General features: G+C 43.8%; 1 protein-coding gene across 6 annotated transcripts in view; it reads right to left on the bottom strand.

The window, feature by feature from the left end:
- Window positions 1-15,978, bottom strand: part of TRPM6 (transient receptor potential cation channel subfamily M member 6) — a 169,778-nt gene that overhangs the window by 128,851 nt on the left and 24,949 nt on the right. For 3 of the 6 annotated variants that reach the window (XM_047700125.1, XM_047700121.1, XM_047700120.1), the window contains exon 1: window positions 13,797-14,050. The exons of 2 other annotated variants lie outside the window; for them this stretch is intronic. In XM_047700125.1, coding sequence (XP_047556081.1) covers window positions 13,797-13,814 — 18 coding nt within the window. In that variant the 5' untranslated portion in view covers window positions 13,815-14,050. Of the gene's footprint in view, window positions 1-13,796; window positions 14,052-15,978 lie in introns of those variants that run through there. One more of the 6 variants, XR_007122282.1, reaches the window with a different exon arrangement.

Consider the following 15,978-nt stretch of genomic DNA (forward strand, 5'->3'; position numbering starts at 1 on the left):
TGTTTGCAGGTAAGAGAGAAGTCAATAAAGGGAGAAAATACAAGAGAGAATGAAATGACTTTAGAGACTTCTGGGGGTGGGGGTAGGGGTTAGGTGAAAAAAAAGGTATGAACAGCAGAGGAGGAAGGCTCAACCTGGAAGAAAATGCTTCCTCTCCTGATAGAGGCAAGGAGAGGATGACAAACGTTTCCTTCTTTTAATTTTGCCCAAGACCCCATTATGTATGTACAGATCAGAAGTCAGCCCACGTCACCCTGAAGGCTGCAAACCTCAGCATTCTCCTTTGCCCCTCTTATCAAGGGAGAAGATGGGAGATAGGAGATAAGCCTGTGTAATCGTACTTTCCCTTTTCATTACTAGCCCTTCAGAGTACAACAGCACAATACGCCATACACCATAAGTTCTACGAATCACAAAGCATAGGGATACTCTCTCAACAGAGGATCCACCCAAATTAAGATACACGGAGAACGCCAGTAGGATCCCACTGGATAGGCTTTGGAGCAAACTGCCACGCAAAATTCCAAGGATGTCCCCGATACACTAACCTAAAAATGTGTTCCTCTATGGGTCTGCAGACACCCACACTAAGCAAATAGGAAATCAGGGTAAAGTAGAAGAGCAAATGTAACTGGAGATCACTGGGCGGTTGGACTGCTAGGGCAAGGTATACAGTAAATGCACTTTCTTTGCCAGCCTGTCAGAAATCTCTATCAGCAAACTCAAGAAATCTTTTTATTCCTGGGTGATTGACCCTCAGAGGTTGTCAGACAAATGTCCACCTGTCCAGCTGTAAACTCTCAAGAGCATTCCTTTAGATGCACCTAGAAATAGGCACTTTTATTTTTAAAAAGAATTAATTATAATCACTTCAGGTAAACCTTTTACGACTGTGTGCCTAACTGCCACATAGCAAAAAACAAACAAGATTTACTATAGTGTTGGTCCTTGTATTATAAGCCTTCACTCCATCACTTGTGGAACACCTAAGCCAGGACTCAGCAACATTTCTTTTTTTAATAGATAACTTTGAAAGTGGTATAAAATGGACAAGGTATAGTAGATGATACAGGGAGAAATGAACTCTTCCTCCTACTCCTGTATTCCAGACATCCCATTTCCCTTCCCCAAAGGAACCTGTTACACGTTGTTATGTGTTCTTCCAAAGATAATCTATGCATTTATAAGCATATACCAAAAAATAATTTTTTACATAGAGGTATATTATACACATTGTTCTGCACCTTGCCTTTTCTTCACTAACAATTTGGACATTCTTATATATTTATACACATAGAGTTCCTTCATTCTTTGGGGGGGGCTGACCAGTATCCCTTTGTATGGAAGTCCCATAATTTATTTAGCTAAAATCCGTACACCATAGCTTTCACGTACATGTGTATCTATCAGATAAAAACCTACCAGTAAAATGTCTGAGTGAATTCAAATACTGCCACATTGCCCTTCATTGAAGGTGTGCCAATTTATAAGCAAAAGGTTTGAGTTACTAACAACTCTTAAATGTTAGAGACTACACTGTAGAGAATATTAGAGAAACTAGAGAAAACGTTAGAGAATATACTCTGTGTATACACTGAGGATACACTGTATACAGTATTTTTTATTATTAATACTCAACTTCTTTCCAAATAAAAATTTGAAGTGACCAGATTCCTTCAATGTAAAAATAGTTGTAAAATAAAATACCGAAAAACGCACTTGCCCAAGGAACAAGAATCTCAAACATCCAAAATGGCTTTAATGTTGAGAAATTATAAAGTATTTCTGAGAGAACTTTGAAAATATGTGAAAATTTGAATAGCAGCGAGACAACTGAAGACCAGACTTCAAAGGACTTCAGTGACGAGAGTACTGGTTTGCTGATTGTAATCTATGGAAGTCACATCTTTGAGAAGTCATGGGTTACAGCAGAGAAAGGACAGAAGGAGGAGATAGAGTATGGGGCGGGGTGGGGGGCTGTTTTTGTCACCTGTTGACTATGGCAGTCCATTCATGGTATGCAATTTGGTGTCGGGATATATAAAACCCATCTTAGTGACCTCACCAGGTTTAAAAGGGAACAAAGGATTGTGCTACTACATTAACCTGTCCACATCTGTATCCCTTATTTCCCCCACCAAACCTATCCCCCACCTGCCTTCCCCAAGTGCTCGACCGTATACCGAGGAGTCCAAGTGGGAAACCAGAGCATCATCGTTCATTCCTCCCCATCCTTACTTCCCAGTCAACCATCATGACCTATTGATTCTATTTCTTAGTATCTATTTCTTAAATATCTCTTGCATCTGCCCACCTCTGCATTTATATCGCCAGGATCCTAAAGTCACCATGAATCCTTGGCTAGATGGACTCCCTTCGGTCTTTGGCTTCCAGATTTCCCTTCTCCGATCCATTCTCTGCAGCAAAGCCTATAGGGTTTTTTTTTGTTGTTGTTGTTGTGTTTTGTTTTGGTTTGGTTTTGGTTTTTAAGATTTTGCCTATTTATTTGCCAGAGAGAGAGCCTGGGAGAGCAAGTGAGCAAGAGTACAAGCAGGGGGAGTGGCAGACAGAGGGAGAGGGAAAAGACTCCCTACAGAGCCGGGGGCAGCCTCATATGGGACTTGATCCCAGAACCCTGGGATCAGGACCTGAGCCAAAGGCAGACGCCTAACCCAGGCATCCCAAGCCTATAGACTTCTTAAAGTGAAACAGTAAACAGGTCATGCTCACCTAAAGCCTTTCAGTGGTTCTCCCAAGGTCAACAGGAATGTTCAAAAGTCCTTCACCATGTGTGTAGCCCACTGCCCACCACATCTGAGCTGCTCCCTCTCTCCCTTCATCTCTTCCCTCTCCCTACTTCAATCTCTACATTCCAAATAAACAACTTCGAATTCTCCCACTACTTCCACGCTGTTCTCTGCTAAGGACATTCTCCACTCCTCCCCTTTTGCCATCAAGAGAGACAACATGAAAACCTTCATAGAAACTCTCTGAATCAGGATCCCCTTCCCTGTGCCCGAGCCTTCGATGTTTGCCCCCAGGCACTGTACAACCTGACCCATTTAGACTGACTACACTCTAAGCCCCAGAACACAGGGAACGGTCTTGTTGATTGTAGTATCCCCAATGCCTACCTGAGTTCTGGGTACACATTCGAACACTTTACCAGAGTTTAAGTATATCCTAGAGAACAAAGGTATTGCATGGGATGAAAAAATGTTTTGTGGCTTTATAAACACATGCAAATAGTGTACTTCCCAGAAGAAAGAAATCATTATCCATTGGTCCCCTAAATGTATTTGACCAATGATCATCTATGAGGGTAGACTTGTTTGCATGGGGTACAATTTGGGCAGACTCTTTTCCAAGAGATTTCTGCCAGCTCTCAGTTCAGAATGTTCCCTCCCCTAATTCTTTTTTTTTTATATATATATTTTATTTATTTGAGAGAGAGAGAGAGAGAGAGACAGTGAGAGAGAGCATGAGCGAGGAGAAGGTCAGAGGGAGAAGCAGACTCCCCGTGGAGCTGGGAGCCTGAAGTGGGACTCGATCCCGGGACTCCAGGATCATGACCTGAGCTGAAGACAGTCGCTTAACCAACTGAGCCACCCAGGCGCCCATCCCTCCCCTAATTCTTATATCCTAATGTTAAGATGTTTATCTAAGATTTTCAGCTTGCTTCTTAAAAAGAAATCTTTGAGATGTTTAAGTTGATTTAAAGGACAGAAACCTTTAAGATTTTTATCTTAATTTAAGCTAAAAGATTTAAGGCAGCCTACCAACCGGGTTTTTGTTTTCTTCAGAAGAAAAGAATTCTCATCCAGAGTAACTAATTCCACTAGTATTCCATAAGAAAAATGATGTTTTAATAAAATGGGTGTGGTCCTGGAAGTTGAGAATCACGAGTGTGTCAGTGGGATGCCGAGAACTAATAATGGAGGCTGGCAGATGAGAAATGCCATTTGCTAGGATGAAGTTTCCCAACTCTTTCTGGCTGTTACACTTGATTTTCAAAATTCCAATGTTGTTTAGAAACGGACTGTTCTTTCAGTGCAATTCAGGAAGGAAAAGGGAAGATAACTACCATGCCATGCCTTTCACATTCTCTGTCACCAAGGAGCCAAACTACAGAGCAGCTTTTCCTTTTCACGGAGTTTTAGTCATTAGGATATTTCTTCTGTATTTCTTCTGCTATTGTAAAACGGGAAGAAATATATTATATCCATAAGGGAAAGACCTTGAAATAACCCAAAAAGGCAATTATAAGGGGGGATTAAACAAAAGAAAAGCAGCTTTTCTCTTTTAAGACTGTCCCTCAAATGCTCACAGTATTTCGTGATTGTATTATGTAAAGAGGAACAGACTGCCTTAGCCACCTCATGTCTCAAACCAACCAAGACTCTCGCCTTGACCAAACTTGGTTCAGGCTCTGAGTTGAGTCCTTTTTCTGACTAGGCCATAACCTTGGGCCTTGTGGTTGGCCCCGCTAATGCAGTTTTAGCAAGAATCTGCTGGGTCAGTTAGTGAAAATCCCCCACCCTTCGTATCTGATCATCCTGGCCTACCTTCAGCAAGAATCCTGTTGAGTTGGTTTAGCAAGAATCCTTCTGACTTTGATCTTTTCTCTTGTAATTTTCCATTCACTGACCCCCCCACCTCGCTCCCCCACTATCCATTTCCACTTGTTGTTGTACAAGGAGTTGAGCCCTGTCTCTCACTGCCAAACCCCCACTGCAGGAGACCCCCTTGAAGAAAATCTTCCTTACCCTCTTTAACAAGTGTAATGAAAATGTTTTCTTTAGTAAAATCCAAGACACACACACACACACTCACTCACTCTGTAGGTCTGAGTACAAAACTCCCAAGACACTGGAATCCCAGTAACTCTCAGGAACTCTCTGGTAAACTGAAGCCTACAGAGCTTCTCCCTTTAGCTAAACTGGAAGATAGACTCTGACATCAAGATGACTCCACAGAGTGGACCTCAGAGGGCTTACCTATCGCCTATCACACTCCATATTTGCTGAACCCAAATACCAGCCAGCAAGATACAATTTCTGTCTGAAAAGTCTCCACTCTAAGAGTTGCTTTTCAAGAATGTGGTTTCCCTCTGAAGGGCAGTGGCTACAAGTGCAAGGGACCAAAGTAAGAGCCTGAATGGCTTGTGTCTTTATTACATTCAAGAGCAAAGATCCACTCTACAAAGTCTCAGGCCGATTCACCATTCTCTCCTAGTTTGCTGGCCTAAAGACTCTAACAAATTTTAGAAAGTTTAAATTTTAAGATTTTGGACATGCCTCTCTGTATTAATATAACAATGCCTACTTACTTGACCTTCCTGTCACAGAGCAAAATTGCCTGGAATCCTGAGTTCCTCTAGGCCAGGTAAGGACAAAGATTATGTGGAAGCAGTGGGCAGGGTGTGGCTTTGTTTTTTTTTACATCACTTCTAAGCACACACTAACAGTAGTGACAAATTTGGAGAGGATTATGTGAGCTAGGCCAAGGATCTATGAAGTATACTGTGGGCTTATGTTCTTAGGGGAGTAAAATTCTCTTTCCTAAGATTCTAAGATTTGATTTACAAAAACTTCTTGGTTCTTTTAAAGATCCATGGAGGACACCTATTTTTTCCAGAAAGAAGGAAGATATTTCCATATTCAAAGACCAACCTGCTCCACTACAATATGCCTAGTTCATTCTGCAAGATAGTATTAGTAGCAGCTGGCTTAGTCAGTTTGGGCTACTACAAACCACAGAATACCATACACTGGTGCTTTATACTACAGATGTTTATTTCTTACAGTTCTGGAGAACAGAAGTCCCAAATCAGGGCGCCCAGACAGTCAAGTTCTGGTGTGAGCCGTCTTCATGGTTTGCAGTGGTTGCCTTCTGACTGTATTTTCACACGAGAGACAGAGATCATCGCTCCCTTGTGTCTTCTTATAAAGGCATCCCTCCCTGTCGTGAGGGCTCTACCCTTAAGACCTAATTACTTCCCAAAGGCTCCACCTCCGAATACCACCGCACAGATCAGGACTTCAACATACACATTTTGGGATACACAAACAGTCCACGGCAACATGGTAACCATGTATTCAGCACTTTCTGTGTACCCACCTGCACAACACCAAGTACTTCATTATGTTAACTGCCCAAGAAGACCTGGGAAGTAGGTCGGTTACTAACTCCATTTTACAAATGAAAACAGAGTCAGAGAAGTTGAACTGCCCCAAAACACAATGGCTCATAAAAGCGACACTAGGATTCAAACATGGCCGCCCAACTCCGTCCATGCCCTTACCAGTTTCAGTTCACTATCACTTACCTACAGAGCTTGCACTTATAGAAACCCCTGAAGCTATACCCTATTTTATGGTTTACAAATCAGTTTCCTGGACATTTGATCCTCACATGAATCCCATGAGGACTCTCGTAGATAGTATGAATAAGATCAAGCATGTGAAATGCCCAGAAAAATCCCTGCTATACAGCAGGTTTTCTGTGAGTATCCTCAGACTCACAGAGAATATCAAGAGGGTCATGAACCCCTGAAAACTGTGTACAGCAGTCCCCCTTTGTCCAGTTTCAGTGACCCGCCGTCAACCCCAGTGTAACAAATCATCAAAAGATCAATAGTAGCCTGATGCTACGTCACAATGCTGATATCCTTATCTCACCTCGTCTCACATCATCACAGGAAGGGTGAGGACGGTAAGAGAAGATATTTTGCAAGAGACCACATTCACACAACTTTTATTACAGTATATTCTTATAATTGTTTATTATTTGCTACAGACAGTCTTCTCCTTACTATCTTACTATAGTGTGTACACACCATAAGTGTGTACATATAGGAAAAAACAGTATGTAGGTCTTGGATTTGATACTTCCCACAGTTTCAGGTACTCATGGTAGGGGGGGTCTTAGGACATATTCCCTCTTGTGTGGATGTGAAATCGGTGTTTCTCAGGAGAAAATCTCAAGAGCTGGGTCAAACATAAGGGCCACACTAAGGATCTGAACCAACAGTTCTCCAAAGACAGACAGACAAATGGCTAATAAACACATGAATATCCTCAACATCATTACTCATGAGGGAAATGCAAATCTAAACCACAATGAGACACCTCTTCACACCCAATGGGAATACTATACTCAACAAGTAAGATCATATAAGGGATGGGGAGAAACTGAAACTATCATATACACTGTTTGTGCACAATCTCTCTGGAAAACAGTCTGGAAGTTCCTCAAAAGGCTAAACATAGAATTACTAACTCCACTTCTGGGTACCTACCTAAGAGAAATGAAAATGCAGGTCCATACAAAACCCTATACACAAATGTCCACAGAAACATTATTCATAATAGCCAAAGATCACAAACAACCCAAATGTCTATCAACTGATGGACAAATGTGATACGGAATATTATGCAGCAATACAAAAAAAATCCTACATGGATGAACTCTGAAAACCTTAAGATAAATGAAAGAAACAGATAAAAAGGAAAACTTCTTGTAGGTGGCCATCTATATACGATGCCTGGAAGAGACAGATCTATAGTAGCAGAAGGTAGATCAGTGGTTGCCTAGGGCTGGGGGGGATAGATGGAAAAAGAGTTGACAGCTAAGGGGTGTGGGGCTTCTTTTAGAGAGGACAGATGTTATAAAACAGACTGTAGCGATAGATGAACGATTCTGTGAATATATTAAAAGCCACTAAATTGTATACTTTAACTAGGTGAATTAGGGGTGCCTGGATGGCTCAGTTGATAGAGCATGTGACTCTTTATCTCAGGGTCATGAGTTCAAGACCCACACTGGGTGTGAAGATTACCTAAAAATAAATAAATAAATAAATAAATAAATAGGTGGATTATGGGATATCTGAATTATATCTCAAATATTTTTAAGTGGGGAGAAGCACAGGCAAAGAAAAAGACTGACCCATCACAGAAAACCACAATAGTCCCCCTAATCCATGGCAGATACATTCCAAGACTTCCAGTGGATGCTGGAAAGAGCAGATAGTATTGTATACTATGTATATTTTTTTCCTGGACCCACATACCTATGATAAAGTTTAATTTGTAAATGAAGCATGGGGCACCTGGGTGGCTCAGGTCATGATCCCAGGGTCCTGGGATGGAGTCCTGCATGGGACTCCCTGCACAGAGGGGAGCCTGCTTCTCCCTCACCCTCTGCCTGCCTCTCTGCTTACTTGTGCTCTCTGTCAAATAAATAAATAAGAGCTTTTAGAAATAAATAAATACATAAACCACAATAACTAATAATAATTACAATAAGGTATGTAAATGTGGTCTCCCTCCCTCAAAATCTTATTGTATTGTACTCATCCTTACGACCAGGACGATGTGGGATGCTAGAATGCCTGTGTGAGGAGATGAAGTGAGCTGATGAGCTGAACGACAAAGGCATGGTAATGTAGTGTGAGACTACTCGGCTTCTTAATGATTTGCTGGAAGGAGGGTCATCTGCTTCCACACTGTGGTTGACTAAAACCACAGAAAACCACCAAGACAAGAAGGGACTACTGTATTTAAGTAAGTAATGGCCCACCGGCAGAAAGAAATTAGACCACAAAGGTGTTGCATTCAACCAAAAAAGTTCTTCTAAAAATCTTCTGAAGCAACTACTGAAATGCAAAAAACCAAAAGGTTTCACATTCAAGAAAGAGTCTTTTTATCTGCATTTTCTATAAGAATCTGGCACAGAAGGGGGGCACAGAATCTGGCAGTACTTGGCTTGCATTTCAACTTGGCAATAGTCAGCTGCGGCCAACTGTAGGCCGCCATGTTTAGTCGGGGCTTATAATGACCAGTAAACCTGAGTCCTTAGCAGGCCTGGTTTTTGAGTTTGAGTTTTTGAGCTCCTGGATCTATCGCTTTCATTGGATTTTCAAAGGAATTTCTGCCTCAAAACACATTAGGAGCTCTTAGAAGGAGGTGGCCAGTGAAAGGTGGCTATTTGCTTTATAGTTAAGGAAACTGAGGCAGCTTCCCTAAGGCGAAAGGGCATGCAGCCAGCAGTAAAACTACCTTTTCCAAATATTCCTTTTATTACCCTTCTCACCTTGCTGCCGATACTTCTAGAGACTTAATTACTACATTCTGCCCCTTTTTTTTATTACAAGTAAGGAAAATCAGTGATAAAGAGCATGCCAGACATTCCAAAATGGTGTGTTCTTATCAGGCTCTATGATCTAATCACAAGGAAACTTTTGCCTAGCCCTGACCCTTTAGCTGGTATGGGCAATTTAAGGGGGCCCTCCTGGCCCATATCCCAACACGTTCCAATACTAGGAAAGATAAAAAGAATGTTGATCTTGCACACATGGCAGAGGAATAAAATGCCAAGAAAGGGTATTTTCTCCAAGGTCACCCCACACACCTACACAGAAGCAGAAGTCTCAGACAGGGATGTTTCCACCCCTGGACCGGGTGGTTTGCTCATGTCAAAAATGACCATTATAAGAAACTCTGAATCCACCATCAGCAAACTGAACAGAGAACTTCGGTTGCCCATAGTCATTCCTCCCACTGGGCTTTGAGTTTGCCAGGAAGAAAATTCTTTTTCTAGGGGGCGGGGGGGGAATGGGAAGGGAGAGGGAGAAAGAGAACCCCAAGCAGAGCTTGATCTCACAACCTGGAGATCATGACCTGAGCCAAAACCAAGAGTAGGACGCTTAACAGATTGAGACACCCAGGTGTCCCTGGAAGAAAATTCCGTGTGACGGCCATACATAGTTTACAGAGAGGTAGAACAGAGCACAGCCAAATCCACCAGGCTGATCTCTGCAGCCAAGACACACAGCACCACTGCAATCCTGGGATAGCTAGAGGTTATCCAGGCCTGGACGTCTGAAGAACCAGAGCACAGGGCCATAGAGCAAACACAGACAGGGAAAGTGCGGGGAAGGCACCTCCCGGTACTACCAAGAAAACCTTTTGGTTTCCAGTCAAAATGGGTTAGGAGGCTCTCAAGAGGCACATGCTTACAAACTCAGAAAAAGAATGTAACCCCTAAACCAAACAAAACTACCACTTCTCGCTGCTCCCAACTGCATAACTGGTCACAGCACTCCAACAGTCTCAGAGTTAATCAGCACTATAAATAACTGAGGGCCTCTTCCCCAGAGATATGGAAATCCCATGGAAGAAAGAGAAAGCAGCATTAGTCCACCCCAACAAGGTGACCTGCCAAACATTCTGGTGCTAAGTGCATCAAAAGAAAGTTCCAGGGCAATCCATTGCTACACACTCCGCATACCCTAGAAACCACGGATTCTGGGCAGTAGCTGAACCCAGCCGCAAGCAGATTCAATCACCCTCATCAAATTACAGGATGCATCCCATTATGGAGTTTGCGTGAAAACTTCTGGGTTTTTGTTTGTTTTCATTTCACTGTGATAAAATGCACATAATATAGGTTTTTGTTTGTTTTCATTTAACTGTGATAAAATGCACTATTTTTTTTAATATTTATTTGTCAGAGAGAGAACATAAGCCAGGTGGAGCAGGAGGCAGAGGGAGAAGCAGACTCCCCTCTAAGCAGGGATTCCAAAGCGGGACTTGATCCTGGGACGCCAGGATTGTGACCAGAGCCAAATGCAGATGCTTAGCCAACTGAGCCACCGAAGTGCCCCCCATCGTAACTATTTTTAAGTGTCCAGGTTAGTATTGTTAAGTATATTCATCTATTTGTGCAACTAATCTCCAGAACTTTTCATCCTGCAACACTGAAACTCTATACTCATTAAATAACATCTCATTTCCCTCTCTCCCAGCCTCTGACGACCTTCATTCTACTTTTTCTATGAAGTGGACTACTTTATGTATCTCATATAAGTGAAATCACACAATATTTGTCTTTTGATGAGTGCCTATTTTACTTAGCATAACATCTTCAAGGTTCATCCATGTTGTATCATGTGTCAGAATTTCTTTCCTCTTTAAGGCTAAGTATTCCACTGTGTGTGCGTTTGTGTGTATGCGTGTGTAAACACTCCACATTGTGTTTATCCATTCAGAAAATCTATTTCTGTGATGTTGTTGCTCTAGTGACATACAGCTATGCAGTTCAATTTGTAACAGTCATGATTTTATACCGAGAAAGGAAAAGAGAGACAGACAGAGAGACCCTGGATTATGTGAGGTTGGTATTCCAAGAGAAGAAAAAGCAGCTAACCAAAGCAGCAGTAAAGCTCAGGTCCAGCATCGAGAAGCAGCACACCATTTCCCTCCAGCTCAAAAAGAAGTTTTGTTCGCTGTATATTCCCAAGTTCTGGAATAGGTCTTAGCACACAGTGGACACTTACAAATTCATAAATATCTGTTGACTAAATGAATCCAAAGAGTGATTGAATGCTTCAAATCCAACAGTTTGAATACCTCTGGATTGGGGAGAGATATAAGGATGAGAGAGAGAAAGGGAACTTTCTGTTTGAATTTCTATTAACAGTTGAAAGATTTAATCACAAGAAATTATTTTTGCATTATTAGCAGAACTTTAAGGGAAAAAAGTCTAAGGATAATTTGTCATAACAATACACCAGTTCAATGTACCTGACATGTACCCTTTCTCAGAGCTACTGGAAAAAGTGCTCCACCAAAATGATGGGAAAAAAAATAACAAGGACACGGGATATAAGAAACAGGAACCAGCATAACAGAGGAAAAGGGAATCTGCATCTGTGCATCCAACATCAGGACTGGAAAGGTCTGGACAGGCAAAGCAAGTCAGAAAGCTGTACTCAAGATAAAGTTGGTTAAAACAGATATTACATGAGATCATCTTGAGAGGAGATGTAGGCAAAGAACTTGTTATATCAGTGAAAACACCATAGAAAATTCTGGAAACACGCAAAGACCACTCTGGGGGAAATCTAAAGATAGAAAGGGGGAGTAATCATATACTACCTAACTTAGCTTTTAATACTGTGTGTGTATAGGAAAGCATAATAATGTTGACTAAATACTGACCTAACTAAAAATTATGGACAGCTGTATTCTGTAGATGTTAGGAACAGGAAGGACCATGTGAATGGTATATGCAGGAATACAAAAGAAATCTAAATCCTTATATTCCATCTGGAAAGTATTCCAATGACTACACCTGAAAAATCAAGAAGGAGCCAAATAAGTATTATCTGGAGGCATGAACAAGTATCAACAAGCTAAAAGAGATGAACATGATTGCGGTTTCAGAAAAGCAGGAAATGATGGAGGGTTCTGCTGTTTTTAGTAACAAACTTTATGGAATTATTTGACTCTCAACTATGCATATATACAACTTCAATAAAACTAAGAAGTTAAAAAAAAAAAGGCCACAACTGAGACCCACTTTGGAATATCTCACCTAACATGATTTTTTTTAATAGGAAATAGTTGCCATGTAGATTTCTGATGGGACACGAAGGGATAACAGATACAGGGCGCATGGACATTTGGGAGTTCCAACACTGGATGAGTCTACAGAAGTGTAATGTAAGTCACTCTCAGACTGGCTCTTCAGCCTATCCTCAACACCCATGATCAAAAAATCCAGTGACATATTTCAGGTCCTTGAGAGTTTTGGCACAGATGTCCTGCCAAAAACATGAGCCATGATAGAAAATTGCAAATAGTCAAGATAAGACCCAAATTTGTGGCAAATCGCCAGTGTTCTCTATGGAGTCTTTTCCTTCTCCTCCAGGGTACAATGAACTCAAAGTGCTATTCATACCCTTGTCTATCAAGGCAAGTTTAATTCCAGAGACCTGGTCCCTAATTTTGGCCCCCAAAAGGAGGCTCCTGCTGAGTCCCATCGGGAATGATTTATAATCCCTAGAAGATAGGGGCTGGTAGGGGTAGGAAGAGAAGAAACATCCAGACTCTTCACAGTCAAACCCAGGTGTCAGTCTAATCGGGATATTTAATGCTTTACCAGCTGTGGTAGAATCCAAAGCAGATGAAAAATTCACATCAAAATTCATACACCAGGGGAAAGAAACTAAAAAATTCAGCTCCCACTTTGGCAGTTAGGGGTGACCCTCCTTCTCCCTAGGAACAAATGATCAAAATCCTAGGTGCGGACAGAATACTCACATTCTTAGTGTTTTAAAGCACTGCCCTGGGTTTGCTTCTTTATTTTCCTCCCTCAGCTTCGTTTTCCTCACCTGGAAACCGGTGGGGTGGGCTGAAGGGAGGGGCGATGATAGACCTCATAGGGTTATTGCCAAGATGAGGTGCTAACCATGACAAACTTTCGCACCCCGCTAAGTATGTTAGGCATCATTTTCTAAGTGCCAAGCATATAGAGCATATGATTTAATCTTCAAATTATAAATATTATCCCGCTTTCCAGATCAGGAAGAATTACACCGATTAAGGAACTTGCTCAGGATCATAGTCGGCGGTGGAGCGGGTATGCTCGCTCAGGTGCTCTGGCTCCGAAGACAGTGCTCGTAACCAGGCTGTGCTGAAACACGGAAAATGCAGTGCGCCCCACGGACGTCATGCATTCACGCACAGTGCGTGCCCCTCCAGAGTAGCTAAGTGACAGCCCGGGTGAGGTTCGCTTGCTTTGTGAGACAAAGCCATGACCAGGGTCTCCGCTCCTCTCCCTAGTCCCCAGCGTCCCCAGAGGCTGGGGGCGCCCTCCCTCTCCAAGCCTCCAGAACTTCCAGTCGCGCTCCGGGCCACGAGTGGAGGGGAGCCCGTCCGCGGGTCCCGAGGCTCGAGCCCCGGCGGCGCGAGGTGAGGGATGAGCGGCCGGTGGGGGCCGGAGTTTACCTTGACCAGCACTCTCATCGCCCCGGGCCTCCGGCGCCGGGCGCACACCGCCGGCTGCACGCTTCTCCCGCCGCCTCCGGGGAACCGCCGCGCCCGGCTCGTCCCGATCCCCTCCGGCCAGACGGGCCCCTGCCGCTCCGAGCTGCGCCTTTTCTCCTCCCTTCGGCCGGCTCACGCCACGTCCGGTCTCCTCCGCCGCCGGCCCCGAGCGGAACCCGAGAGCTACCTCCTCTCCAGAGACCTGCCCTCACCGCGCCAAGCTGAACCCCGGGCCCCGTTAGGTTTCCGCTGTGACACCGGCTCCGCGCTGGCCCCATTCCAGCTCCCGGAACGGGGACGGCGGGACCTGCCCTTTAGTGGGTGCCCTGCGTTAGCCGAAACCTCAGAGATGATAATCAGCTTCAGGTGGGGACCTGAGGACGGGAAGGCAGGTGTTTCGTAAGTCCTAGCTATTCTAGATCCCACTTAGATACGTGCGCAACTGGCCCCACCCACAGCCGCCTAGGGCCCTGGGTGCAGATCAGGTAAATGGCCTAAAGCCCTTTTGCCCCGCGGGCCCCGGGCCGCCCTACCCACCTGTAAGCGCTCCACAGCTGGTCGGGCTTTCATCCTTGACGGGCAGGCCCGCTAGCAAAGCCTCATCTGAGCTTCTGACCTGTGGAGTCCGATCTGGGCTCCACCTCCACACGCTGCCTTTTACGGCCCGTGGAATTGTCAAGATACGCTTTCGCCTCATTTACCTCCTGCGTAGGAAGGAGGTGTATTTCTAACCTGACCTAAATCAAAGTGAGGGCCAAAAAGAATGTTCAGTAACAGACATATCTGTGGTATTGTATTGTTCCTGTCGAGTCCCCGTGGTGGGGGAGGACATGAAAGAGTTGGCCTTACAGCCCCACTTGCACTGTCTGGGAGTTACTGGGTATGTCAAGGGACCCCCTCAGCGCCTGAGTTTACTTATCTATGCGGTGGGAATGACAGCGAATAAGCCCACCTTCCTCAGAGGTTCCACTGAACAAAAGGAATCCATAAGCTACCATCCAAATGCTTTCCTGACTTCTGTTGTTTTCGGTGCGTTCTTCTAGCTAGGCAGCCTTGATTTAGGTTGGGTCGGTGACTCTGGGTGATCCGGTATGTTGGCAGGTGATGCTCACTTGTAATTACAATGCTAGTTGTAATTAACTAGTGCTGTAATTAACAATGCTCGCCATTTATCCCAGATGACTGACTTCAGATGGGGGGTATCGACCCTTTTACTCCATTCTGAGTTTCTGCCCAGTGAGCTCACATTTGCCGACAGGGTTAACAGGTTTCCCCCCATTTCTCATCGTGGTTTTAACCAACATTTTTTAGAAAACTTGAACATCTCCTATGTGCCGTAACATTTTGTTTTCCTATTAACACATTCACTCTTTCCTTGACCCATCTCCTTCAAAATGGTAATGATGTATAGGGCGTTAACAGGTTCAGAAGCCCCTCCCGCCTGTTAGGTCTCTCACAGTGCTAGACCCTGGGAGCTCTCAGAAATCTGCAGACCCACTAAGAAGACTGGACATTTAAGACCCAAGATTCTTAAGTTCTGGGTGCACTGGGATCACTAACTTCTAGTTTAATGTCTTCAGTAAATGTACATGTTACTATGATCACATGCTCTTTTCTGATCAAGCTGCAAGGCACAAAATCCAAACTACCAGGGCCATTCCAGGATACACCACGGCCATCGCAGGGCTTACGGCATCTGCTGTGCTTGTCGACAAGCTGCCCCGGGTTCCCAAGCTGTTACCAGCAGCACCTGAGGAATCTGTTACCACAGATTCCCAAGACCCCACCCACCCCTCCCAGACCACTGGTATTGGAATCTCTGGGGTAGGGCCCAGGAATGTGCATCTTTCACAGGTGCCTCAATCGATTTAAAGGCTTTTATCTATAGAAGTCTTATGGCCACGAACATACTTATGCCCAAAAACTAGCTCTGAAATTTAAACTTTAGAATGGTCATTAGTAATCTAGTGTGACTTGACTCAGGCCAAAAAATATTTCCTGAACACAGACTGTTTGTCAGGTATCCTGCTGGGTGCTGGGAAAACAAAGATGAATAAGACATTGTCCAGTCTGCAAGGAGTTTGAGTTTGTAGGAGGAGGAACAATCAAAAATGAAACAGTACCTGGGGCGCCAGTGGTAACC

The sequence above is a fragment of the Lutra lutra genome, chromosome 13, assembly GCF_902655055.1.
Source record: "Lutra lutra chromosome 13, mLutLut1.2, whole genome shotgun sequence".
Taxonomy (NCBI): Eukaryota; Metazoa; Chordata; class Mammalia; order Carnivora; family Mustelidae; genus Lutra; species Lutra lutra.